The sequence below is a fragment of the Cervus canadensis genome, chromosome 26 (genome assembly GCF_019320065.1).
Source record: "Cervus canadensis isolate Bull #8, Minnesota chromosome 26, ASM1932006v1, whole genome shotgun sequence".
NCBI classification, from domain to species: Eukaryota; Metazoa; Chordata; class Mammalia; order Artiodactyla; family Cervidae; genus Cervus; species Cervus canadensis.
This window is the reverse complement of record NC_057411.1, coordinates 28,365,210-28,390,497: the sequence shown is the minus strand read 5'-3', so window position 1 is coordinate 28,390,497 and position 25,288 is coordinate 28,365,210. Positions and strand designations below refer to the sequence as shown.

The following is a 25,288-nucleotide window of genomic DNA, read 5'->3' as shown; positions in this document are numbered from 1 at the left end:
AGGACTTCAATATATGAATTTGGGGGGTAGGAGGGTGGAGCCACAATTCAGTCATAACATAAGTTCTTCAGATGACAAGGTGGCTATCCTAAATAAATTCTTTGACTTCACAAATACCAAATGTTTCATTTACTTAAGAAGTCAAAATTTCCTGATGACTAAGCAAACCCATCAGGAAAAGAGTAATTTTTGAAATTATGTGTATGCTGAGCATCCCACATGGTAATGAAGGGCTTACAGAGAAAACTCTCTTAAATGGCCAGAATTAATGCCAGGAAGTAGCTCACCTATTTCAAAATCTGGCTCATTATTTTCAACTGCTAGGAAACAAGTGCTAGACATATTTGGTACGTGTAACCCAGGTAAGAAATTGTTTGAACAGTCTGACAAGGTGTCTTAAAATGGCAGCTTGGGTGAAACAGGTGTCATGACTCTGGTTCCAATAGAACCAAGAAGGCAAATGGACTAAACTGAACCTGGGGGATTGGAGTGCCTAGAAGGCTCATGCCCTGTCTCAAGGGCCTTGCAGAAAGTGGGCTCACTGTTCCTTGAGCTCCAATCTAAAAAAAATAAAGGACATCTGGATTTTTCACATGAAAATTTCCAGTTTTCAATATTGAAAATGAATTCAAGTAAAAAACACCACCATTCTGTGGGCCAAATAAAACATAGCTTCAGGAGAGTCTGGGCTGCTTTGCTTTTGGTGTAAAGCCATAGGGTGACCAGGTTCTAGTCTTGACTTGGAAGCCATGTGACTCTGCTGTCAGTTCATCTGGAATTCATCTTGAAAAATATGAGATGCCTTATGAGAGTTTCATGAAAGTCAGGTACACGATTCTTTCATTCTCTGTTGGAAGAAATGCAGAGTCCCCAAGTCCAAAAAGATTTCAAGCACAGACTCAAGAACTCCTAAAACCCTAGCATCTGAACAGAAGCAGGTCAATTTCACTGGCCCCTTCCCTCCTTCAATTAGTTTCAAGCCAACTGAAGATAACCTTTCCTGGAATGGATTTAGCTAGTTGAAAAGTTTTGATTTGGAACTAATACTATATACTAATATACGAATGCAAATTTAGGGCTTCCCTAGTGGCTCAGACAATAAAAAGAATTTTCATGCAATGCAGGAGACCTGGATTCAATCCCTGGGTCGGGAAGATCCCCTGGAGAAGGGAATAGCACCCCACTCCAGTATTCTTGTCTGGAGAATCCCATGGACAGAGAAGCCTGGTGGGCTACAGTCCATGAAGTTGCAAAGAGTCAGACACAACTGAACACACATGCATGCAATGCAAATTTATTGAAATAATGTATTATTTCAATAAATACTTTCTAGAATTCCAGAGATTGATGCGTGTGTGCGTGTTAAGCCGCTTCAGTCACGTCTGGTTCTCTGCAACCCTATACTGGAGAATACTGAAGTAAGTTGCCATGCCCTCCTCCAGGGATCTTCCCCACCCAGGGATCAAACCAGAATCTTTTATGTCTCCTGCATTGGCAGGCGGGTTCTTACCTGCCTGGGTTCTTTTCCGCCTGGGTTCTTTTCCCACGGGTGCCACCTGGGAAGCCCGTCAGAGATTTATACAGTGACTTAAATTGGCCACCTGCTGCGAAGAGCTGACTCATTTGAAAAGACCCTGATGTTGGGAAAGATTGAAGGCAGGAGGAGAAGGGGGCAACAGGGGATGAGATGGTTAGATGGCATCACTGACTCAATGGACATGAGTTTGGGTAGACTCCGGAATTTGGTGATGGACAGGGAGGCCTGGCGTGCTGCGGTTCATGGGGTCACAAACAGTCAGACACAACTGAGCGACTGAACTGAACTAAATCAACAAATCTCAAAGTCCTTTTTCAGGAGAAAATACCCCTCGAGAAGCAAGGGTAACTATCCACTGCAGGACAGTTAACAGAGTTCTACCCAGGAACCTAGGGACATAGGTCTGGGCTCATTTCTGAATAACCAACTCTCTGAATCAATTTCTCTGATCTTCAGTTTGACTATAAAGTTCTTGGGACTTTTCATCCCTAAGATCCATTATTCTAGTTACCAAAATTAAACTATTAATTTTCAATTCTGCAACCAGCTATGAGGCCCTAGGAAATGACAAAAATCAACTTGGTTAAATCACTTTAACCTGTGTCTAAGTATTCCAGTCTTATTGTTGCCAGATAGAGAACTTGATCATGTTGGATGGGTATCAGAACTTGATGTAGAAGCACTTAGATGTTTTCAAATGCAGGGAGTTTTATAAATGCACAGAACACAAGTGGCAAGGGACAATTCTTGAAGCCACAGTAAAAACAATTCGTTAGCAGGAAAATATTTTTGAAATCTCTGGCTTTAAAAGCAACTGGATAGTTCTTTGGTCTCAGCGGCAGAAGCAAGATGACAAATGGAACATCATTGCTTGGAAAGCATCAGAATAAGATGCACACACTGCCACCATTGTGGCTCTAAAGCCTACCACCTTCAGAAGTCAACTTGTGGCAAGTGTGGCTACCCTGCCAAGCAAAAGAGAAAGTATAAGTGGAGTGCTAAAGCTAAAGGATGAAATACCACAGGGACTGGTTGAATGAGGCACCTAAAAACTGTATACCGCAGATTCAGGCATGGATTCTGTGAAGGAACAACACCTGAACCCAAGCGAGCGGCTGTTACAGCATTTAGTTCCTCTTAAGGATTTCCATGGTTAGTCCAGCAATAGATGTTCTGTTTTGTTTTTTTTTTCTAAAAGCAACTGGATAATTAAAAGTGATGCTGGTTTTAAAATTTCATCATGGACTGCTGTGATAGGCAGAATTCTAAAGATGGTCCCAAGATTTCTGCTTCCTGGTTACTTGATCAAGCATTAATTTAGATAGTACTGGGTAGAGAGCATGCAGATGCAATTATGTTTCCAAGTTGAATGACCTTAAGATACAGAGTTATTCAGGTGAGTCTGACCCAATCAGATGAGTCTTTTTAAAGCAGTAAGGAAGACAGAGAGATTTAAACCAAGGGGCATGGAAGTATAGGGAAGGGGGTGAGAAATCGAAATTGCAAGCTTGAAGATAGAAGGGGCCATGTGAGAAAAAGATATAGGCTGCCCCTAGGTGCAGATGGGCTACCCAGCTGGCTCCGTGGTGAAGAATCTGCCTGCCAATGTAGGAGATGAAGGAGATACGAGTTCAATCCCTGGGTCGGGAAGATCTCCTGGAGTAGGAAATGGCAACCTACTCCAGTATTCTTGCCTGGATGATTCCTTGGACAGAGGAGACTGGAAGGCTACAGTCCATGGAGTTGTAAAGAGTCAGACCCAGCTGAGCGACTGAGCATGCACACCCTAGGAGCAGAGAACTGGTCTAAATGACAGCCAAGGAGGAAACCCAGGAACTGAATTGAACCAACAATCTGAATGAGTCTGAAAGTGGATTTTTCCAAGAGCCTCCAGATAAGAACCCAGCCCGGGTGATACTTCATCTCAACCTTAAGACCATCAGTATAGAACTCAGCTGAGTCATACAGGACTCCTGACCTGTAGAACTATGAGGTAATATATTCATGCTGCTCCAAGACGCCATGCTTGCAGTAATTTATTACACAGTAATAGAAAACTAACACATGTGTTGCCAGCAACAAATGTCAAGAAGGTTGTGAAGCTACTGGAACTGTATTGTAGGATGGTGCCACGGCTTTGGAAAATGGTATGAAAGTTTCTTATTAGGCAAACATACATCTACCCTATGATCCAGCATCTCATCTAAGAAGATGAGAACATATGGCTACAAAAGGGCTTGAACACTAGTATCCATAGTAGCTTTATTCATAATAACCCCACACTGGATACAGCCCAAATGTCCATCAACAGGAGGATGGATAAACAATGAACACAGACAACACCATGGATGAAGTTTAAAAACATTATGTTGAGCAAAAAAAATACCGTACAAAAGAGTACATACTGTGTTATTTCATGTGTAAGCTTTACAAGAGGCAAATCTAATCTCTGGTGAAATAAACCAGAATACTGGATGCTTGGGGTGGGGGATGGACTGGGATGGGGCCTGGAGTTTATGGGGGTGATGAAAATGGTCTGTCTTAACAGAGGCGTAGATTACACAGGTATATACATTTATCAGGACTCTGAAAATGGAACTGTTACACTGAAGCATACCTTTCAGCTTGTAAATGATATCTCAGTAAAAATATATTGAAAAATAAATTTTAAAAAATTCAAGCCTCTAATGTTACAGACTGGTTATTACTAAGGTGTTAATTGGTGGATCAGATGGTAAAGAATCTGCCTGCAATGCATGAGACCCAGGTTCCATCCCTGGGTCGGGAAGACCCGCTGGAGGAGGGAATGGCTACCTGCTCCAGCATTCTTGCCTGGAAAATCCCATGAACAGAGGAACCTGGAGGGCTACAGTCCATGGGGTAGCAAAGAGTTGGACATAACTGAGCGACTAACACTAGGTGTATCCATTTAAAAGCACAGGGGGGAAGAATTAATCCAGAGGTGAGGGCATATGGCCCTCTGAGAAGCTGGATGAAAAGTTGTCAGGCAGTGAGGACTATCTTCAGTTCAGTTCAGTTCAGTTGCTCAATTGTGTCCAACTCTTTGCAACCCCACAGACCGCAGCACACCAGGCCTCCTGAGGACCTCAAACCACTCCAGAGACTCAAATTGTCCTGTAAAAACCTACTATAAGTTTATTTTATGCCCAGGTCCAAAATGTTAAAATGGGCTTCCCTGGTCGCTCAGATGGTAAAGAATCCGCTTGCAATGCAGGAGACCTTGGTTCAATCCCTGGGTTGGGAAGATCCCCTGGAGGAGAGCATGGGAACACACTCCAGTATTCTTGCCTGGAGAATCCGCATGGACCAGAGGAGCCTGGCGGGCTGCAGCCTGTAGGGGATGCAAAGAGTTGGACACGACTGAGCGACTAAACATACACGAACAGCAAAGATGCCAATGGGGCTGCAGCGACCCAAGCAGGAAGGTCTTTGAAGGGAGCTGAGAGCTAAGGGACAAGTGGGAAGTGCCCTGAGACTCCCGTATGAGGGAGATGGAGCTTCAAGCTCTCAGATCTGACGGCCAAGGGTCAGCAACCCACAGGGGTGGCCTCCATGTGACACCCAGCACACTGACCTCAAAGGCCTCCGGGGATATTGCTGCACATCTGCATTCCTGGTCTCTTTAGTATTAACACACTGGGGAACACACAATACGTTGTGATGGGCTGCTACAGGCCTTCTTTTTATTGAAGTGGAGTTGATGGATCAATATAATACTGTATAAGTAACAAGGGAACAAGGTAGTGATTCAAAATTTTTAAAGGCCATACTCCTATAGTTATTATAAAATATTGGCTATATTCCCCATGTTGTACAATATATCCATGCAGCTTATTTTAAACTTTAAATTGTTTCTACTTCTTAATCCCCTACTTCTATACGGCCCTTCCTCCTCCCCTGTCCTCACCGGTAACTGCTAGTTTGTTCTCTGTATCCGTGTAAACTCGTCTTTTCTAAGTTGGTGGAGAGGCTTCTCAAAGCTCATAGAAGTGTCGCTGGATTCTACAGACTTACACTTCGGTACTTGGGAAAGGACTTTAAACAGAGCCAACAATTGTAGGCTAAAATTTTCTCAGTTTGACTGACATGGGTTTAAACTAAAATGACCAACATGAGAAACTGTGTTTTAAAATGTGGGCTGCACTTTTTCTAAGGGGCTCTAATGGTTATACAGTGGTGTGTGTGTGTGTGTGTGTGTGTGTGTGTGTGTGTGTGTGGAGGAGGGAGTGTAAAGTGGTAGAGCCACTTGATCGCCAAGGTGTCTTCGATCTGTTGGATTCTGTCCTTAACAAGTTCCATGGGTATGTGGGAAGTGATTGGTACTCAGCCCTCTCCAGAGGGGAAGTCAGTAAGGTCACATGGGGAAGCTGTGCTAGGGAGAGGAGAGGTGAGCTAAAGGATGGGCCTTGAGAATTTACAACGAGAGTTAAAATGAGACCAGTTAGTAAGAGCAGGCACTGGAATCAAACGTTCAGGTAGTCAGCTGGAGAAGGAAGAATGGAATCTCGATGATATTCTTTCTTAGGTGAGTCTTTCGTTTGTTTGTTTAATCATAACAATGATTTGGAAAAACTTTACTAGTGAGTCAGTGATGGGTTTGGCTACATATACCATAAATCAGGAATTCCCAGGTGGCGTTACTGGTAAAGAATCTGCCTGCCAATGCAGGAGACCCAAGAGGTATGCGTTCAATCCTGGGGTCAGGAAAATCCCCTGGAGGAGGGCATGGCAACCCACTCCAGTATTCTTGCCTGGAGAATCCCATGGACAGAGGAGCCTGGTGGGCTACAGCCCATAGGGTCGCAAAGAGTCAAAAATGACTAAAGCGACTGAGAACGCACACACTGTTACAATGCCCTAATTATTTCTAAAAAAAGTTTTACCAGGAAATGATGCAAAGAGACACTGAACCCACAGGTTTTGTTCTTTTATGTAAATGTTGGGTATCTGACTTGTCAGTTTTGCAACCTGATTGGTTTTGATACTAAGCAGTATTTGAAATTTTGGCTTTGAGTGGAGCTGAGACTATTCACTCATTTTTCCATCCAAAGGTGCCAACATTGGCCATTACTTGGATCCTACCATTTATGTGTGCATGTGTGTGTGCACACACGTGTGCGTGCACACACACACACACACACACACACACACGGGTTAGAAGGGGTTGCTGCAGGAACGCTTTTACTAAACTCTTACCACACAGTTAGAATTCATTGTTCCCAGCTTGTGTCCCTCACTTGAAAATGAGGTCTTTGGGTGAATGCAGTGGTTTGTCTTCTTTATCCTTTATTCTTAATACCTAACAGAGTATCTGACACATAGTTGATGGAAGTATTTTTAGTCTTGCTATTTCCTGTTATGTTCTCTATGGAGATGAAAAAACAGCCCTGGTTTTTCTTTTTCTACATGAAGACACACATTCATGGCTCAATCTCAAATCCAGCCACATAACCTTTCCTTGGCTTTTCTATCTTTAGACCCTCCTCCCTGCCCAATGTTCTTTCAGAAATGAGGCAAGAGTTTCTGAACAACCTGGTGAATTCCAATTAGGCCAGGGAACACAAATCACCAACGCTTGGGGTCTGAACACCTGGCATTTGGGTGGCCAGCTCCCCTCCTTCACAGTCTGGTGGGTGCCAAGCACATGTAATGTGCACTCTCCTAATTTTTACAACTGTTGTGTGACTGTGGGGATAGATTATCAAGTGTGCGGAAAAGCCCTTGGTCACTGCAAAACAGGTTATCAGCTTCACTTCATGTAGAAAAGGTTCAGAGGTGAAGGGAGATAATCTGAATCGCAAACCAATGGTTTCCTAACAACCCCACGAACGTACTGAACTCTACAAAAATAGGACCGATTCCAGGACTGCCCCATGTGACCACAAGTCCTTGGAAAGGGTCCTGAAACCAGTACAGTCTGCAGGGGACCAGGTGTGACTCGGTCTTGACTTACTGGTCAGGCTTGGCGACAGTCTGTTCTCTGTGTTTGTGTGTATCAGGAAACCCAATAGTTACAGAGCTGAGAAACAGGCTTCCTCTATAATTAGTGCAACAGGCCAATGGATGTCACTGTTGCACCATGGAAACAGAATCTCAACCCTGATGGGACGAGGGACAGCAAACAGCAATGCACTCACTGCTTGGTTACTTTAACAGAGCAGAGATCACCTTGAACCAAAGGGAAAGTACTTTAAGTGGATGGTCAGATGTGGTTTATACATATATTCGATCATTCAGATCTTCACTTGCAGTTCCTGGCTCACAGCTCCTAAACTCTTGTAATTTCCTAAGTGATAGGAGCTTACAGGTGTCTCTTATTAGGTTAACGAGGTCTGGTTGCCAATACAGACAACCTTGCCATGAGCGGGTTGTAACTTTCAGTCCCACACCTAGACCCAGAGGGCCTGGAGGTTGACTTCAATCACCAATGGCCAGTGGTTTAGTCAATTGGGCCTATGCAATAAAGCCTCCATAAAAAAGGATATGTGTGTCTGTGTGTGTGGGGGTGGAGGGCGGGGAGGTTTCAGAGAGCTTCCAGGCTGGGGAACACGTGGGCCTTGGGGAGGGTGGAGCGCCTGGACAGAGGATGGAAGCACAAACCCTCTCCCTGTAGCTTGCCCTGTGTGTTTCTTCCATCCAGCTGTCCTGAGTTACAGTCTTTCACAATAAACCAGTGATCTAACAAGTGAAATGTTTTCCTGAGTTCTGTGAGCCATTCTAGCAAATTCACTGAACCCAAAGAGGGGTCTGGGGGCAATGCAGGAGACCCCAGTTGAACCCCTGGGTTGGGAAGATCCCCTGGGGAAGGGAATGGCAACCCTTTCTAGTATTCTTGCTGGAAAATCCCATGGACAGAGGAGCCTGGCAGGCTACAGTCCTTGGGGTCGCAAAGAGTCGAACATGTCTGAGAGACTAACACACAGGTAACAACCTGGACTTGTGATTGTCATTCTGAGTGGGAAGGGATCACTACAACCTCCAATTTGTAGTGCATAGGTCAGAAGCACAGGTAACCACCTGGGCTGCATCTAGTTCTGAAGTGTGTGTTTTTGTGTAGGAATGAACACTTAACCTACAAAATCTGATGCCATCTCTGTGTAGTGTTAGAATTGAGTCGAATTCTCAGACTTCCTGCTGGTGACAAGGAATTGCTTCTTGGGGTGGAGAACTCCCTACCACACACACACGCACATAATGAAATTGGTGTCAGAATGCCAAAAGAGATGGTAATTAATATTCCATTTTTAATTTTTAGAGCTAGCAATGAGCAGGTACATTTTGGTTAAGGCAAAACATTCAAGTTAAGGCAAATAGCTTTGAACAGAGTAGGGCCTTTGGATGAATGTATCTGTCATCTACCTATCAGGGGAAAAGCTGAAAAAATGAATCAAACCAAGTCCTTGGACTGCAAATATTGGGTTTCTTCCACTCCACAGGACTGCCTTTCACAATTAAACAATGCGCAAAATTATTTTTAAAATACATATGCTGATACTTAGAGTGAGACCTCTCATCATATCAATGGCCTGGCATAAATATTTTGGAAGGAATCCTCAACCCGTATAATGAAAGCCCCTTGTTTTCCAATGACCCGAGACAGAAATCCCAGTGGCATTTCCTGGCAGTTCTTAATGTCTTTAGAGCTGTCACAGGTCATAGGCTATAATCATTCTTGGGTTTTCTGATGATGAGTCCAGTCACTGCTGTCAGACAGGCTTAACTGGCCTTTGGGGACACTTTCTTAAAATATAAGTAAATTGGGCAACTAATCCTATACTTGTGTCTTGGTTCTTCTAGGAGCCTTGAAGTCTAGATTTGGAGAAGGAAAGGTTAAGGGAGCAATCCTGGACAGAAGTGACACGGGAATTTCTTTGTGTTTATCTTAAAGACATACCACTCAATATTTAGCCCTGTAACAATCACCCCCATTTCCTGGCCAATAGTTGTTCTTGGTCTTGGGCACATTTAATATTTTCAGATAGAAATGATGGGAGATCCTCTTATTGACCCAGAATTTATATATATATATGTGTGTGTGTGTGTGTGTGTGTGTGTATACACACACTATATTATACTATTATATATTTAGTGATTTAATTTATATATTTAATGATTACACATTTATAATTATAAATTTATTATATATATAAACTACCAAATCATTTAACACATATGAGTTATACTCATGTCCCTGGCCATGAGTCTGAAGAGACTGACAATGGACTATGGGCCCCAAGACTTCACTTGTAGGTGCCAGCAATCTGAGATTAAAGCTGCACTTAGGTGGGTGCCACTGGCATGTAATACCCGGTAGGCTGTTTCTTTTTCCCTTAAACAATTTGGAATGCACGAAAATGATACACAGACATTGGTTTAATTTTCAATGACATCAGTCACTCCTCTATTTAGTTAGTACTAAGCACCCACTACCTGGAGAAGGAAATGGCAACCCACTCCAGTATTCTTGCCTGGAAAATCCCATGGACAGAGGAGCCTATTAGGCTACAGTTCATGGGGTTGCAAAGAGTCATACATGACTGAGCGACTTCACTCAAGCACCCACTAAGCATAAAAGCCAATGGTAACAGAGTTCACTTCTTTCTGACTAAAGTCATTTTCACCAGTTTAATCCACACTTAGCCAAAGCCACACAGCAGGACAAGGCAGAAGTTAAGACAGCCAAACAGAGCTCAGGTCACGAGCTGTGTGACTTGGGGTTAACCACTTTCCTCCTCTGGGTTTCAATTTTCTCATCTGCAAAATGGAGATAAAAAGTTGTTGATACGATAGCATATGACAATGGTTACCTTCACTCGGTTTTTTCTACATGCTAGACCCTGAGAGTGGCACCTTAGCACAAATGTGACTGGCAGTCATCCCGACTTGCTCCCTCTTTCTCTACACTCACACCCGAAGAGTCACCAAGTCATCCGATCTTATCTCTGGAAGATTTATCAAATCCATCCCTTCCTTCCAAGGCCCTAGTTCCAGTCCTCATTATCCCTTGGTGTCCTAAGTTGGTCTACCTGCTTTCACTCTTGTGCCCCTTAAATCCATTCTCTGCATATTGACCACAGCAATCAGTTTAAACAAAAGCATGCTACTGCCTCACTAACAGCCCATCAGTGGCTCTCCACCTTCCTGACCGTGAAATTCTCCAGGCAAGAATACTGGAGTAGGTTGCCATTCCCTTCCCCAAGGGATCTTCCTGACCCAGGGATCAAACCTGGGTTTCCTGCATTGCAAGCAGACTCTTTACCACCTGAGCCACCAGGAAGGCCCAGCATAAAGCATAAGCTCTTAGACTGGCAAACAAGGTCATATTGTCTATCTATCCTGGATTTAGCATCCCCTGCCCAATACACACACACTCTCTAGGCTGCTTTTCATCTCTGTATCTTGTTTATGCTTCAGTGTTGCAACACTGAATTACACCTCTGTTCCTCTTTTAAGACTCAGCTCAGTTTAGGCAATTTCAGGAAAGCCTTCTCTGATGCTTCTGCTTTCTTAGCATACCTCGCAAGCTGGGTCAGGGGCTCTCTCCCCTGACCATTATCATGTGCTTGCAGCTCCTGTACGTGTCTATTTCACTGCATCTGTTTGGTAATTTATTTATTTATTAGTATTTCTCCCTTACTAGACTCTTCTCCATAAGGACAAAAAGCATGTCTTCTTCGTCCTTCTATCCCCATCACCTGGCACTGTTCCTGGCACACAGCCAGGGCTCAGAAAGCAAAGTGAATGCAGGAGTGAAAACTACAGTGTGACGCCAGGTCATGCTTTTTGTGTACACCAGGCCCCATCTCAAACATGCCCTATGTCTGAGACACTGGGTCTCAACTAGGGGTAGTTTTGCTCCCAGGGGGACATTTTTCAGTGCCTGGAAACCTTCAGGCTATCACAACGATGGGGGTGGGGGGCGGGGGGGTGGCAGGGAGAGGGAATGTGCTTCTAGTATCCAGTGGATAGAGGCCACGGATGCTGCCTAACAGTGCCTAGGACAGCCCTACAACACAACCCACAACGAAGAAATATCCAGCCCCAATTGTTAATATTGATAAGAGCCAAAATAAAAAAATCCTGATCTAGAACAGGATCTGGAACGTGGAAGATCTCAATACAGGATTCCTGATGCAGGCACCAGTGGCAGGAATGATAATCATGATATATATACATCATATAATTGGACAGTATACCATTTTCAGTTTATTGAGCAGTTCTGCGTGATATTCACTCACTTCACAGCATCAGACCTGAGGGAGTTCCACTCTACTTTTACAAACACACTTTACATAAGGCAAAGTCCAGTGGAATATGACACATGGCCCTCTCTCTCCTAACACACACATACACAACCCACCTGCTCCAGGCCTGCAACCCTGAACAACCAGCTAGAATGCCTGGACCATGTGGGTAAATCTGTTAGTCACCAGCTATGGTGTTGTTGAAATACACACACACACACACACACTCAAAAGTATTTCACATCTTGCGTGAACTCATAACTTGAACACCCTCTCCAATAAGGCCTGGCCTCCCTGGGATCGCAAGGGAACTGTAACAATGAAAACTTTAAGCTGTCGGGTGAGTTTTTTTTATTAGCCATCTGACACAGCACAGGTGAGGCAGTAGCCTGTGACATGGGACACAGGCTGACCCACTTCTCAGGGAACGTCGTCCCATCAATGACACATATACTAGAATTACTTATTCATCTTGGGCAATTCTTTTCATCCACGTGCACTTCACTACTGAGAGTTTGGAGATGAGGTGCACGGTGAAGGAGACTGCCTAGAGGTAGCAAAACCAGGATGTAAGTTCTCAATTCACCAGAGTGACCCCTGCTTATAATTCAGCTGCATGACCCCCTGTCCGAACCCTGAGGCAAATTTATGACCAGTTTCTCATGGTTATCTTCAGCTCCTCTTTCAGCTGTCCTCTTATCAGTCCAGATGTCTTTTTGCTTTTGAGACGAGCCATTTTTCTTGTCTTACCAACTCCCCTTTTTTCTTTATCTATTCAAATTATTAAACTGCTAAAACTGACTCCCAATGCTGGATATGTTTGCCCTTGCTTAATACACACTGGCATAGAAGCAACGGGGTCCATCTTTTTGGTAATTAAATTTAACACTCAACTCAGCCTAGAATTTCCAAGCTGAGATGAGGCATCCCCTTCTGCCAACACAAATCATATGGTGAAACCCTAACTTCCAATAAAGTAGCTTTGAGTCCTAATATAATCAGGAATGACTTGCTTTATTCTTGAAAACCCTTTAAATTCTGAAATAATAGTTTTGTCCACCATTAAAATCATACCCAGGTACAAGTTCAGGGGAGGTGAAGCTGGACTCTGCAAAGTCTCCCTAGCCAAGGACCTGATTTGCTGGATAGATAACCAACATCCTAAAATGATGTGGTGTGGTGGAAAATTTCCCCTTGGCTGCAGTACCATTAAACACTACCTTAAGGGAGTTCAAGTAAATGTGCAATGAAGAGGCTTCTGTTGGTTAAGCTGAGGATATGGTATTCCTTGGCTTGGACAATTAACTCATTTAGAATTTAAACAGAAAATGCAGCACTAGCCTGCTGATAGGTTTCTGGATGGCTTGTGAGCTACCCATCCAACTATCCTCAAAGTGGCAAAGGTATTACCCACTGATGTGCAAGTGTGGTGGGAAGCCTTTTCCAGCTCAACAGTTCCCTAACCTCTTACTCACTAGTAGCAGTAGTTTCATCACTAAGTCATACCTGACTCTTGCGACCCCACAGACTGTAGCCTGCCAGGCTCCTCTGTCCATGGGATTCTCCAGGCACGAATACTGGAGTGGGTTGCCATTTCCTTACTTATTATGTGATGTCAAAGACTGAATGTTTGTGTCCCTTGCCAATTTCATGTTGAAACCCTAACCCCAATATGGTTGTACTTGGAGATAACGGCCTCTGAGAAAGTAAGGTTAAACAAGGTCATAAGACTGAGGCCCTAATTTAAAAGGATTAGTGTCCTTATAAGAGACACCAAGGGAAGACACAGGGAAATCTGTCGCACTGCAGTCCATGGGGTCACAAAGAGTCGGATGTGACTTAGCCACTGAATAACAACAACAAAAATAACAAGAGAACAAAAGAGCTCATTTCTCCTTTCTCTTTCTGCTACACTTTTGCACGTACCCAGGAAAGGCCACGTGGAGATACCGAAGGTGGCCATCTACAAACCAGGAAGAAAGCTCTCACAAGAAGCCAAGACTTGCTGAAACCTTGATCTTGATCTTGGACTTTTCAGCTTCCAGAACTGTGAGAAAATAAGATTCTATTGTTCAAGCCATGCAGGCTATGGTATTCTGTTACGGCAGACTGAGCAGACTAATACAGATGGTTATTATCAACTGTATCAAGAAGTGAACAACCTACCAGGGTTGCAATAATTACCATCCACAGCAATCACCTAATGACTGTTATTGTGTACATCAGAGGTCATCAAAATACTAGATTTTAGAAATTAAGAAAATAATCCCACTTACAGTTGCATCAAGAAGAATAAAGTATCTAGCAATAAATTTAACCAAGGAGGTGAAAGACACATACACTGAAAACTGTATAGTCACTGATGAAAGAAATTATAGAAGACATAAATAAATTGTAAGATATTCTGTACTCATGTACTGGAAAAAAATTAACATTGTAAAATGTCCATATTACGTAAAGCCACTGATAGATTCAATGCAATCCCTATCAAAATTCAATTGGTATTTTTCATAGAAATAGGACAAATAATCCTAAAATTGTATGGAACCACAAAAGATCCCAAATAGACAAAGCAATCTTGAGAAGGACAAGCTGGAAGCATCACACTTCATGATTTTAAACTATACTACAAAGCTATTACCATAGCATAAACTATAATCAAAACAGCATGATATTGGCATAAAAACAGACACACAGAGGAACAAAATAGAAAGCTCAGAAATAAACCCACACATATATGGCCAATTAATTTGTGACAAAGAGCCATGAATATACAATGCAAAAGGAAAATCTCTTCCGTAAATGATATTGAGAAAACTGGACAGGCACATGCAAAAGAATAAAACTTGACCAGTATCTTACACGGTACACAAAAATCAACTCAAAATGGACTAAAGACTTGAACATAAGACCTGAAATCATAAAACTCTGAGAAGAAAACATAGGGGTAAGCTCCTTCCCATCAGTCTTGGCAATGATTTTTAGATTTGACACCCAAAGCAGAAAAAAACAAGCAGAACTACATCAAACTAAAAATCTATATGGCAAAGAAAGCCACCAACAAAATTAAATGACAACCTATGAAGTGGGAGAAAATATTTGCAAATCATATATCGGATAAGTGGTTAATATCCAAAATATATGAAGAAATCATACAACTCAATAGTAAAAGTCCCAAACAATCCAGTTAAAAAATGGGCAGAGGGTCTTCCCTGGTTGTCCAGTGGCTAAGTCTCCATGCTTCCAATGTAGGGGGCCCAGGTTTGATCTCTGGTCAGGGTAGAAGTTCCCACATGCCACAGCTAAAGATCCCACATGCCACAGTGAAGATGGAGGATCCTGCATGTAGCAACTAAGACCCAGCCCAGCCAAATATATAAATAAATATTTTTTTTAACATGGGCAGAGAAACTGAACAGACATTTTTCTAAAGACATACAGATTGCCAATAGTACATGAAGCAGTGCTCAGTATCACTAATTATCAGGAAAGTACAAATCAGAACCACAGTGAGATCTCTTCACACCTGTTAGAGTAACAGTGTGTGGGTCCCTTAAAAATTGTAAATAGAGCTACCATAGGATGGAGCAATTCTAGGCGTTTATCTGAAAGAGATGAAGGCACTAACTTGAAAAGATACCTGCGTTTCCATGTTCACTGTAGCATTATCTACAAGAGTCAAAGGAGGAAAGCAATCTAGGATGAATGGATTAAGAAGTTGTGCACTTACACACAATGGAATATCACTCAGCCAGAAAAAAAGAAGGAAAACCTGCCTTTTGTGACGACATGGATGAACCTTGAGGGAATTATGCCAAATGAAAGAAGTAAGACAGAGAAAAACAAATACTATATAATTATATAATCTCATGTGTATGTGAAATCTTAAAAAAAAAAAAAAACACCTCATAGATACAGAGAACAAATTGGTGATTGCTATACACAGGGAATAGAGGGTCTGGGAGGAGCAAAATGGGTGAAAGTAGTCAAAAGGTACAAAATTTAAAATATAAAATAATTAAAAATATATATATATAAAATAATTAAGTGCTGGAGATGTGATATACTGCATAGTGACATAGTTAACAATACTGTATTGTGTATTGGAAAGTTGCTAAGAGAAAAATAAAACTTAAAAGTTCTCATCACAAGGAAAGAATTGTATCAATGTGTGGTGATGAATGTCAGCTAAACTTATTGTGATCATTTCATAAAATATACATATATCAAATCATTATGTTGTACACCTAAAACTAATACAGTGTTATATGTCTGTTATATTTAAATTTTTTTAAATGCTCACTTTTAACTCAGGATTTATTTTATGTCAGATGAGGAATCAATTGTCAATTAATCTTATATGTACACTACTTTTTATCATTATCATTTTAATATATTTATGGATCATTTTATCTAATTTGCAAGAAAGGTTAGTTTATCTTTCATGACATTATCTTATATTTATGTAATACATTTTTCCCAAGAAGTTCAAAGGATTTTTCTCAAAACTTCTCACTGGTTTTGATTGAAGCCCCAGGATCTGGGCAAAAGGCTGATTTCCATTGCCCTAGTTTTCATTAAAAATAATTTTGCTTTCTCTTGGTATTTGATGAGAGAAGCAGCTCTTTGATTTGGGGATCTTTTTAAAATTGACTTTGTTCTTTTTTAATCCCAACTGCTCCAGGCATCATTAGCTCATCTTAATAGAAGTTTCAATTTCCTTTTATCCCTTTGAGCTTGGATTCCAATGTCCTCAAAGCAGCACCTTTTAATTGGCCTAGAAAAGGTCACCGTTTCAAGGAAAGGAAGCCATATCATACATTTTACAGAGTCAATGAGGGTCTCTGAGATCAGAAAGGGATGGTTGCAGAGGGTGGATTCACCCTCCAGTAAATGTCTAGGTAGCATGTGATTACCTCCTAAACATTTTCAATGTAATCTTCCACATAATTACATATACCCACTCTCATTTCAGCACATTCCCTGCTACAATTAATTGGCCTTTATTTATTTATTTATTGGCCTTCATTTAAAATTCATTTGTCTTTAAGATTTTGTTCTCCTTTTTTAGTTTAGCCAGTGGCTAAGGGGCAGTGTTAATTTGGACAGTGATTTCCTTATATGTAATAACTTTCAGTGACACTCTCCTATACAGACACCCCAATCATACACTTTTTAGAAAATGATACAAGGACACCTGATGTATTCTCCTAATAAAAGGGCATCTGATGTATATATCTGATGTACTCTCCACCTTCAGGGACTCCCTACCACATGTTGTCTTGTATATTCTAGCAGTAATTTCTCCAAAGTCTAAAGTGTAATCAAACCTTACATATACATGGACACAGTTTACCATCAAAGAAAGTTTTTGAGGGAAGCCTCCCTGATTACTTTACTTTCTTCTAGTGTTACAAAAGCTAATCTGGATCTAGAGTGGGTACCTAAATCCTGCAGTGGAGGAGGAGGCAGTAAACCTTTCAAGGATCTGAAAGAATTCAGAAACTTGACTCCATCAGGGCAGCAGTAAGGAAGGGAGGGGAAGAGCGTCTGAGAAAATCCTAGTCTTTAAGGGGCTAGCCTTCCACTTCAAAGACTCACCGATGTAAAGAAATACTCTACAATATTTCATCTCTTTAACTATCAAGACACTCTTAAGAAGCCTCAATATTTGGTACCTCAGGAGTCATTACTCAGACACTTATGAAAAGTTAAGCATTATTATTTCCACACAATTCCTACCTTATAGAAGGATCATCGGTACATATTATAGAAAAGTAGTATATTAGAAGGATGATACAATACACAATATACCTACAATACATCTAAAAATCTAAGTCCACAGGTTTCTTTTTTCTATATTATTAAAAAAAATAAATTGAAAAAGTGATTTTTTTAAAACAAACTTTTCAGGATAAAGTTCCTTAGTTTCCCCTTCTTTTGAAGAATTGGGTGAAATTCTAAGTTGAATGAACCTAATAGAAGGAGACCATCAAGAACAAGATAAAAAACTGTCCTCATCTAGTTTTCGCGGAAGCACTGTGTTCTGTTACATTCACCCACAAAAGAGACTGACATGGACATTTTGGAACGCAATTGAGGAAGAGAGACCTTAACAGCCCAGATCTCTAGATCATGACATGGAAGTAACAGGGGAAGGAATTAAAGACTAACTAACCTAGAAAAGATTTGGCAGAAAAATGTTAACTGTCCTCAAAAGGTCAGAAGATGGTGAAATGGAAAAACCATTCAATATCTTCTATTTGGTTCAAGAAGGATGAAAGGACTGAAGTTATGATAGAATTCGTATAAAGAAGAATACCACTGTAATTTGAAGTGGCCCAAAAATAAAATCATGTGCTTTGGTACTTAGGGGTTCACTTTCCCAGATGGTGTTCAAGTAGAGGCTGGCATACCACTCTAGTGAGCTGCTGTAAAATGTATGAGACAAGAAACTGAACCACCTGGATTTTCAGTTTCCTTCTAACCCTCAAGTGCTATGAAAACGCCTGCCTTGGGGAAGATTATTTGATGCAACAAAATTAGGTACAGTCAAATAATTCAAATACTAACGGTTTCAGGGATCCAGGATGTAGGATTTATCCTGTGTAGTCTTTCCTTCCACAAAGCTGAAGAGTTATTTTATTCCATTAAAATAGATTGTCTGTTAAACCAGTCTACTTGACTTGTGCATGTGTGCTAAGTTGCTTCAGTCAAGTCCGACTCTGTGCAACTCTATGGATCCTAGCCCGCCAGGCTCCTCTGTCCCTTGGATTCTCCAGGCAAAAATACTGGAGTGGGTTGCCATGTCCTACTCCAGGGGATCTTCTCTACCCAGGGACTGAACTCCCATCTCTTACGTCTTCTGCATTGGTAGGTGGGTTCTTTACCACTAGTGCCACCTGGGAAGCCTGTACTTGACTTAGACAAGACAAAGCAAAACTACAAAGTCCTCTTAAGGATGCTCCACCGAGACTGTTTATCTACACTCATCTACTTCAATTGGCTCTTCTGAAATGTCTGGGTGGGTTCTGTTGGGAGGAGGGATGCAGGCTTTATGCAGCCATCATGTCACTCAGCTGGGATGTGGAGAAGGTTCCTCCACTCCCCGGAAGAGCCTTCAGCAGCTCTTCCCTCGGGGCCTCCATCAGCAGGGGAGAAACTAAATGAGGCTTGAGCCCTGAGAAGCATCATCTGACTGTTGAGAGGCAGTGGGTCAAACCCAGACCGCCTAGTGACCTACAGGGAGGGGATGAAGAGAGAAACAGCAGGGAGGGAGGTGTTTCTTCAACTCCCTCTTCGTGCTGGTATTTGTGAAGTGTTAGTCACTCAGTCGTGTCCACCTTCTGCGACCCCATGGGCTGTGGCCTGCCAGGCTCCTCTGTCCATGGGATTCTCCAGGCAAGAATACTGGAGTGGGTAGCCATTTCCCTTCTCCAGGGGATCTTCCCAACCCAGGGATCAAACCCAGGTCTCCTGCATTGCAGGCACATGCTTTACCATCTGAGCCACCACCTCACAGGTATTTGTGAAGTGCATCACAAACTAACTCTTACTTCACAATAGACCTCCACATGAGGCTACAGAGACCACTTCATATTAATCCATTTAGGTAAAAGACCTGTAAAAGAGATAAAGAGATGTTGTGTTGCTAAAATACACTTAAAGAGCCGGGGTTCAAGCTCTGACTTTCTGGTTTCTAATCTTGAGCAAGTAAATTGCTTAGCCTCTCCAGGCCTCAGCTTCCTCATCTATAAAATGGGACTAGGAATAGTGGCTCGCTCTCCCTGAGTCCTAGATAAATGATAGCTCCAGTTACGTTCACAAAAACAGAAAATTGAGTCCCTCCTGAACTTGCCTCTCCTTGAGTCCTGTCCAAGACACAAAAGGAACAATAGCGGCATTGAGCTAAGAATCTAGGTCACATCAGACCTGTGGCTCTGCTGATTGGAAAATAACATGAACCCAGACTGGGGCATGCTGAGAGGGAAAGTGAATCCTATACAACTTTTAAAGGAAAATAAGATGAAACTGTATTTTCTGACATGGAGAGGTGTCCAAAATTATTAAATGAAAATGCATGTTAGAAAACAGTGTGATCATCTACTGGAAAGAAGGATTAGTATTAACATACATAATGGTAACTTATCAGCATCTATAAAAGAGAAGAACTGGAGGAATTTCCACCCAACAATGGATAATGATTTGGGGAGCAATTCAGGTTTACACGGGACATTCACTCTATATCTGTTATCTGCTACATCTTTTATAAAGAACATTGTGTATTTTTAAGTTAGGAAAATCAATGTTTAAAAAGAAAAGGCATACTATCCTATTACAGATTTTACATTGTACAGTACACTGATCACCTTACACTGGAACAGGTAATTATAATGAGATAAACAAGTACAGGAAATGCTTCTCTATTCTTTCAAAATGACAACACACATGCATTTTACAACCTCTTTCATCATACCATGAGTCCACCCCTGAGCCTGTTAAGTAGGTATTTGTGGTTAACACTGAGCTGTGCTGCCTTCCATCCTGGTTTGAATCCTGGCTCTCTGTCTTAGTAACCATGTGACCTTGGGCAAGTTCCTTAATCACTGTGCCTCAGTAACTTGACCTGTCAAATGAGCCAACTGTAGTATCTCAATGTGGTATTGTAGGTATGAATTGAGATACTCTAGGAAGCACTAAATAGTTTGGCTGTCATTATTTTCTTCCTCATTTAGAGAAAATTATGGATTCCAATGATACCTTTATCTCAAGCAAAAGAGCAAACCTCCCAGAATCCTGATACTCATCCCCAGTGGTGCCTCTGTAAGACCGGGATTTTATCACTTAATTCATAAAATGTTGCTGTTATCTTTCTATGTAGGCTTCTTACCCCAACATCTCTTTCCTGGAACGGATGGATTCAGCTCTTTTGAGCTTTCCTGCTCTCTCTTACAGTTTGGCTTAAATGGCTTCAGTAGCTTTCCACTGTTGAAAGCTTAAATGTCAAACATCTTCACCTGTCCCTTCACACACTGGCTTCATCCTACCTTACATATATATATTTATTTCTTTTCTTTTTCAGATTCTTTTACATTATAGGTCATTATAAGATATGGGTATAATTTCCCGTGTTATACAGTTGATCCTTGCTGTTTACCTATTTTGTAGATGTTAGTGTGTATCCAAATTCCAAATTAATTCCAAATTCCTAATTTATCTCTCCACCTCACATTGTACCTTTCTTATCTGTGACACAGCATTTCTAACACAAACCATCTGCTTCAGCCACACTGTTCCCCGAGAACCATAAGAGCACCCCTGATTCTGAGCCTTTGCCACAGGCCATTGTTCACCCCCTCACTCTTAACCACCTCAGCTCAAGATTCCAGCCAGTAATACTAGATTCAAGAAAGCTGGCCTCTCACATCCACGGTTACCTCTATCTTGAAGTCCTAGAGCATCTGACATCCTGGTCCACGTTCTCACTGGAAACCCAATTACAGTCACTGAGGCAGGTAAATTCAACAAGCGTTTATGGATCAGACTTTGGGAACTGAGAGATGAAGAACACAAAGTCCCTATCCTCACTGAGCCCATGTTCTGTTAGGGAAGATAAAAAGTAAGCAAATGCTCACTTGGCCGCGAGTGGCCACGTGCTTTGTCAGAGGCATATGCAAGGTACAATGGTGGCCCAAAGACTGTAGTAGTTGTGTTAGTTGCTCCGTGATGTCCGACTCTTTGCGACCCCATGGGTTGCAGCCTGCCAAGCTTCTCTGTCCATGTAATTTTCCAGGAAAGAATACTGGAATGGGTCACCATTCCCAAAGACAGAGACGACCACCAAAGAATGAATCAACATTAAGGGCTTGAAGTGTGTGGCTTCTCTTTCTCTCTCCCAACCAAATTTGTCCTTCCTCTGATCAAAAGCACAGAGCTGGATCTGAAATGTGTGAAGATCCTGTCCTACTTAAGGTCCCAAAATGACAGGCTCTGACTGGTTTCTCCTCTCTGGTACCAGCCTCTCCCTGGAGTATATTTCCATCTTCCCTGCTACTCAGTTCACCTCTGTCTGCCTATTTGTTTCTTTAAAATGTAAACCAACTGGTCAAGTACAGTAATCTAATTCTGCATTTGGTCTGAGGCCAATGCATTGAGGGCATTCAATAAATAATGGTGCTTGGTGTACCTTTCCTAGATCCTGGCTATTTAGGTCTGAGACGGCGCTGGGATCCTAGGCGGCAAGCTCAAGAGAGATGGTGGACGAAGGGTGGTAGAAGTCTGGAGGCCATGAAGACAAATTTGTTCTGACTGTCTAACCAGAGATTATACACCTGTGGGGCTTGCTGAAATGAAACCTACACATGCAAATATTATTCTACTGAGTTGGTTAGGGTGTGACCTTCTTCCTGACATGATTTTCCCAGATTCAATCTGGGTAAAAGTACATCGAGGCCTTACTCCCTATGAGCACACAGACCAGTGTTTACTTGCCTTCATTAAGGGAATTCTCTTTCCTGTGAGTGGGTGGTTCTGGGAGGGGCAAGGCAGGAGCCTCTGTTGGATTATCTGGGCAGTCCCAAGGGAGGAAGAGGATGAAGAAGACAGGAAATCCTCAGGATAGAATTTCCTTGACAATGTGTGTCTGCCTAACCATCAATTCATTCATTCTTCTTATCTACCAAGGGATTGGTGGTGAAGCTATAAAGATGAATAACATAAGTCCTCCTGGTTTAAGGGAGATACTCAAGAAATATTTATGGAATTAATGATTTAAGAATATGCATAAGCTTTACTTTGATTACCATTTCCTACTGGAGAACATTCTGTACTTTCTGTATGCCGCATGTTATCAGCCCACAGTTAACAGAGGCATCATAGCCAGCATAAAAAGTATCTTCCAGCATATCCCCTACATTCTTGAATTTAGATCCCAAATTGCCTCATTTTTAATGTTCTTCCCTACTGTCTTCTCCTAATCTCCATTTATGATTCCACTGTCTCCTTCTCCAGGCTTCTGAATGATAATTCAAATACTGATTGCTTTCAGGCTACACTGCTGGTTTCAACTTCGCCTCTAGCTCTCCCTTCTAAACCTGATTGTCTCAGACAGCAGGGGGCTGGAGAGAAGTCAGGGGAGTTAGCTCCCGATTCTAGCTAGATCACCTGGCTTGAGGGCAGTCTGGCTTGTCTCGCTGCATCTCCCAATCTCCGCCTGTAGAATAGTGATGAGGCCAACTGGCCCAGGGATTGAGCAAGGGTTGGTGAGCTCATAGCTGGAAGGGATGATGTATCCAAGAACAAAGCAATATCATGAGGTGAAATTCTGATTTTATGGTTCATCAATACCAAGTCTCATATTGTTTCTGGCTTTTCTGCTTCTGTGATTTTTGGCACATGACTTCTAAGGAAGACGTCCGGATAACAAGCACAACTCGTCTTCTCAAGCACAGACTCCCATATATAGAATGGACTTGGCACAAATCGGAACACCCGGGTTAGCTGGCTGCTAATCAAACAACGCCAGTAGGTGAACAAGAACAGCACCTGGTTTGGAGAAGCACTTCTGAGGTGGGAGAACATTTTCTAAAGTGTCACTCAGAGCTGGATTCAATTAAACTACAAGTTTGAAAAGAACTCATATGTTACAAAATGAGAAATCCCCCTTGATGCTTAAAGATGCAGAATCTGGGCAGATTACAGCTACCACAAAAAGAAAGACAAAAACCACACACACACATACAAAAATACCAATGAATTATTTTGTTTCCCCTGCAGAGTATACAAAACAAATTCTTTGATCATGAAATGTGGAAGTCCCTCTAAAAGAAAACTCCCTTTTCTATCTGATTGTAATAATCTGGCAGCAGACAAATATGTTAGTGATGTACACAAAAGAGCAGCTAAAATCTAAAACAAATACTGCTCTCATAAGTGGAATAACAATTGGCAAAAATCAATGTCCCATAGAGTATGGATAACTGTAGTTGTTCCTCTATTGCAATGTTTAAGCATAAGAAGGAACAAGCAGCTATTTCTATTTAAAAAAAAAAGAAAAGTTTCAGAAACAGAATTCTTCCAGAGGAAAGGCCATTTAACCTAAAATCATCCCCCACATTGCTGGAAGATGCATTCAACATTCATGTTGGTTTTGTGTGCCACGCAGTACTTTCGATTTACCTAATGGAAGAAGTAAGAGTACTTTCTGTTGTATTACTGCCTTCACATTCGCCACCTCTCCCCAGAAGCCCTCATGGAGGAAAGTTGGCTAACAGGAAACAGAGGCCAAGGACTGTTCTCACTTACGGATTTTGCTGCCTTCTCGAGTTTTGGGTCCCAAGCCTGGGGAACATCAGAGCCAGGCAGCCGCCCTTGCTTAGCACCATATCCGAAACAGGCCAGCAACAAGCTTGGGATGGGAGAGGAGGACAGCCCAGAGGGAAGAGGAAGAGGCTCTTACTCACCATCCACTCAGCTGGCACTGGTTCTAAAAACAACAGCACTCCCCCACGCAGGAGCACCTCCCCTCTGCCTTGCCTGGGCTCCCATTTGCAGTAACAGGCTGTGCTGCGGGCAAGAAAGGAGGAGATCTGGACGAGGGGAGATGGCCAACAGGTGGGAAACAAACCAGAGACCCCAAGCACATCTCAAAGAAATATTCATTTCCTCGGGGGGGTGTGGTGATTCCAGGGGCTTTTCAACAAAATGTAAACCCCTCCAGAGCAGGGACCAGGAAGTTATATGTGGATTGATCAGGTACTCAGTACAGGGCTATGGGCTTCTACTTAGAATGTCTCCCTACAACCAGAACCTCCTGCCAAAGGTGGGAGCAGTTCTTTGAGACCCAAGTGAAGGATGTTTCTGAGACCCCCTCCCTCAAAAATCTGGCTTCTGGCTGCTTCAAGGGTTGTTGTTGTTTAGCTGTTGTGTCCCAACTCTTTGAATTCCCAAGGACTGTAACCCACCAGTCTCCTCTGCGCATGGGGGTTTTTCAGGCAAGAATACTGGAGTGGGTTGCCATTTCCTTCTCCAGGTGATCTTCTCGGATCAAGGATTGAATGCGCATCTCCTGCATTGGTAGGCAGATACTTTACCACTGAGCCACCTGGGAAGCCCTGCTTCAAGGGTACTGCCTTATTCTTAATCACTCTCTTCCCCTAAAGCCCATTCCAGTTTCTACCGAGACAAGGGTTCCTAAGTTCATAGAGTTCTGGGTTGTCTGTGTTACTCATGACCTAATACCCCTCCCTCCTCAAGAGGTTAGGTCACTTTGGGGATTGGCAAAAGCTGTAAAGTCTTCAGAAGTAGTAAATACACCATCTCTCTTGATCTGATCCATGGGGACTCATTCCTACAATCAGACTGCAGGGAAGAAGATTTGCAGGGATCATTTCATTTCTACCTTTTTAAATTTCCTTAAAAAAAAATTTCAGTCATGTAACCTTATTTCCTCAAGGTAATTTTGAAGTTTTGCAGATGAAGACTCAAG

At 42.2% G+C, this 25,288-nt stretch overlaps 1 protein-coding gene and 1 pseudogene across 3 annotated transcripts in view; one reads left to right on the top strand and one right to left on the bottom strand.

Annotated features, from left to right (window-relative positions):
• SHROOM3 (shroom family member 3) overlaps window positions 1-25,288 on the bottom strand; it is a 319,013-nt gene that overhangs the window by 97,781 nt on the left and 195,944 nt on the right. The window contains exon 1 of one of the 3 annotated variants that reach the window (XM_043448168.1): window positions 24,106-24,218. The exons of the other annotated variants lie outside the window; for them this stretch is intronic. Within the exon in view, the coding sequence (XP_043304103.1) occupies window positions 24,106-24,185 (80 nt within the window). The 5' untranslated portion in view covers window positions 24,186-24,218. Of the gene's footprint in view, window positions 1-24,105; window positions 24,219-25,288 lie in introns of those variants that run through there. 3 annotated transcript variants of the gene reach the window in all.
• LOC122428265 lies at window positions 2,387-2,678 on the top strand (annotated as a pseudogene).